The sequence below is a fragment of the Python bivittatus genome, unplaced genomic scaffold (genome assembly GCF_059951505.1).
Source record: "Python bivittatus isolate LINGU-HERP-01145 unplaced genomic scaffold, Pbiv_v1 ctg000470_np1212, whole genome shotgun sequence".
NCBI classification, from domain to species: Eukaryota; Metazoa; Chordata; class Lepidosauria; order Squamata; family Pythonidae; genus Python; species Python bivittatus.
Window position 1 is genome coordinate 794753 of NW_028277065.1, and position 2983 is coordinate 797735.

Genomic DNA, 2983 nt, shown 5'->3' on the forward strand with positions numbered 1-2983 from the left:
AATTCACCCATTCCCGTCCATTTCAATTCGCTGATTCCCAAGATGTCGATGTTCAATCTTGTCATCTCATGTTTGACCACATCCAGCTTGCCTTGGTTCATAGATCTTACATTCCAGGTACCTATACAATATTGTTCTTTACAGCATCGGACCTTCTTTTTGCTTCCAGATACATCCACAGCTGAACGTCCTTTCGGCTTTGGCCCAGCCGCTTCACTCTTTCTGGAGCTACTTGGAATTGCCCTCCGCTCTTCCCCAGTAGCATATTGGACACCTTCCGACCTGAGGGGCTCATCTTCCGGCATCATATCTTTTAGTCTTTTAACATTGTCCATGGGGTTTTCTTGGCAAGGATACTGGAGTGGGTTGCCATTTCCTTCTCCAGTGGACCACATTTTGTCAGAACTCTCTGTCATGACCTGTCCGTCTTGGGTGGCCCTGCACGGTATAGCTCATGGCTTCACTGAGTTACGCAAGCCCCTTCGCCACGACAAGGCAGTGATCCATGAAGGGGTTACAACGGATAGGCCAAGACAATTACTTAGAAAAGAAAGTTTCACTGGATGTACACAAGAAACTGACTGAGGCTTTAAACTTTAAAAAATATTTATTGATGTATTTATTGAAATGTATGTATAATAGTTTCAGCCAAGGATTTCTTAAATAGAGAACTGTGTGTTTCCATCATGCATCCCCACCCCTGTAAATTAGTAAGATTTTATGAACATCTTCATTGGGTTCTTGCATGGTTTTTTTACATATGTCTGGCAGTTATTGCTGAAATTAACATTTGACATCGATTTCCTAAAACTATCATTGCTAGACAAAGACAGAGTCATAGCTATACATGTTACCTTTCCATAATATAAATGAATAAGATATGATTAGAACAACCTCAGAAACTTAACAGCTTTGATAAACCATTTTTAATTTCTTGATTTCTCATGCTATAGATCAATGGATTTACCATGGGTGGAATAATGGAGTACATTACAGTAATTGCCAAATCCAGGTGGGAAGGTTTCTGAGGTGGGGACCTAAGGTAGGCAAAACCTGCAATAATGAGAAATAGAGACAAAACAGTGACATGAGGGAGGCAAGTGGACAGCGCCTTTTTCCTCCCTTGAACAGAAGGGATTCTCAGGACGGCAGAGAAGACACGCACATAGGTTACAATAATGAAGGTAAAGATGCCAAGCAGAATTGGAACACTAAAAATTAGAGCTCCAATTTCAGCTAGGAATAAATCAGAGCAGGCAAGCTTAAGTAACTGTGGGATTTCACAGAAGAACTGATTGACAACATTGGAGCAGAAAGGAGTTGCAAAAGTCCCACCAGTGTGTAACCCTCCATAGAGGAAACCAGCAATCCAAGCACTTCCAACCATTTGCATGCAAGTTCTCCTATTCATTATCAGTTCATATTGCAAAGGATTGCAAATGGCAACATAGCGATCATAGGCCATGACTGTGAGAATGGCAATATCACATACTACAAAGGAGATAAAGAAAAGGACTTGAGCCACACATCCACCATAAGAAATATGTCTGCTATTCAACAAATAGTTGATCATGAATTTTGGGATAAGAACTGAGACAGAAGCAATGTCTTGGATGGCCAAATTGATGAGAAAGAAATACATGGGTGTGTGCAGGCGGTAATCAAAAACTACTGCAGAGATGATGAGGAGATTCCCTGTTAGGGTCACTAAGTATAAAACCAGAAATAAACAGAAGTGTGCGAGTTGCAGTTCTCGGATTGCTGAGAATTCAAGGAGCAGAAATTCAGAGACAGAAGATTGATTCTCCATTTCTTAAAATTAATTATTAAAATGGAATGTCCCAGCTGCAAGTAAACAGAAAGATAAATATTAACATCATAGCCTCTTATAACATATTTAACACTTTTATTTAAATAAGAACACTTGGTGATGGAGGTGGGACATGAAAAACATATACAATGTGTGTTGGAGGTTGCTTATTAAAGAATGTTTTCAACAAGTTTATTCAAGTGTGCAGAGAATTGTATGATTAAACAATATCTACCTTTCTCATAGTTGCTACCAGTATCCCAGCATTTTTTTGAATCTGTAATTCCCACAGCTTTGCAAGGTTCAGAAGAAAAAATCCTGCCACTGAATGTCTATCAAAGGTTGTTGTTGTTGTTTTTTTTCAGGGTAGAAGGAGAAACAAATAACATATAAACTATTGTAGACTTTTCAGTAACGAGTTATGATTTGGCTGTTTTGTGATGTGTGTTTGTAATCTATGACCATGTTTCCTCACAAGTGCATGCATGAATGGTAATTCTCCTATCCTAAAAACATTATAGATTATACCTTTAAGGAAACATGGTCTAAGGCTGTATTCATGCATCACAGAATGGATTGTATAACACATTCATGTCCTGTAAGAATGTTTAAAAATATATAGAGAGAGAGAAGTTGTAGGAATACAAACATCTGAATACTAATATCTAATCAGCTCTTTTCTCTTAGTATCTGAACTTGGTTCTAGTGACATCCATGGGAGGTGAGCCAAGGCATGGGTCTTGCTATAACAAAATCTGCACAGGTTTTCCAGAAAAATCAGGAAGACCAATTAGATTAAAAACCCTTTTGGTTTATTTTGTCCCAACTTTTTTTCCAAGAGTTCTGTCAGCCTTACCAGGTAGACCAGATAGGAAACCTGACCAGATAAACTAATTCTACTTAATTGTAAAGCTGCATTAACAGATTCTTGCTAATCTGAAAGTACAATTCTCCCGCCTTCACCTTTACACCCAAGAACTTAGGGAGGGTCCCTTCTGAGCCTCTTGTTCCATCCACTATGCTATTGTGGGCTATGCTGTCTCTAATCTGACCATTCCCTAGGCAGCATCTCTTTGCCCCATCTCCCAAGGTCTTTCCTACGTATCTTTGCAAGCTCAAAGGTATACATAGCATTCTACCTTCCAATACAAAACAGTAAGTGTATTGAGAGAG

At 39.0% G+C, this 2983-nt stretch overlaps 1 protein-coding gene across 1 annotated transcript; it reads right to left on the bottom strand.

Moving 5' to 3' along the window:
- Positions 1-895: 895 nt before the first annotated feature.
- On the bottom strand, positions 896-1810 carry LOC103052261 (olfactory receptor 14J1-like). The gene has a single exon (XM_015891213.3). The coding sequence runs from the start codon at positions 1808-1810 to the stop codon at positions 896-898; it is 915 nt and encodes a 304-aa protein (XP_015746699.3).
- Between the last annotated feature and the right edge of the window lie 1173 nt (positions 1811-2983).

Bases quoted from the DNA above. Each gene is read 5' to 3' on its own strand.
- LOC103052261 (XM_015891213.3), bottom strand. From the start codon at position 1,810: ATGGAGAATCAATCTTCTGTCTCTGAATTTCTGCTCCTTGAATTCTCA.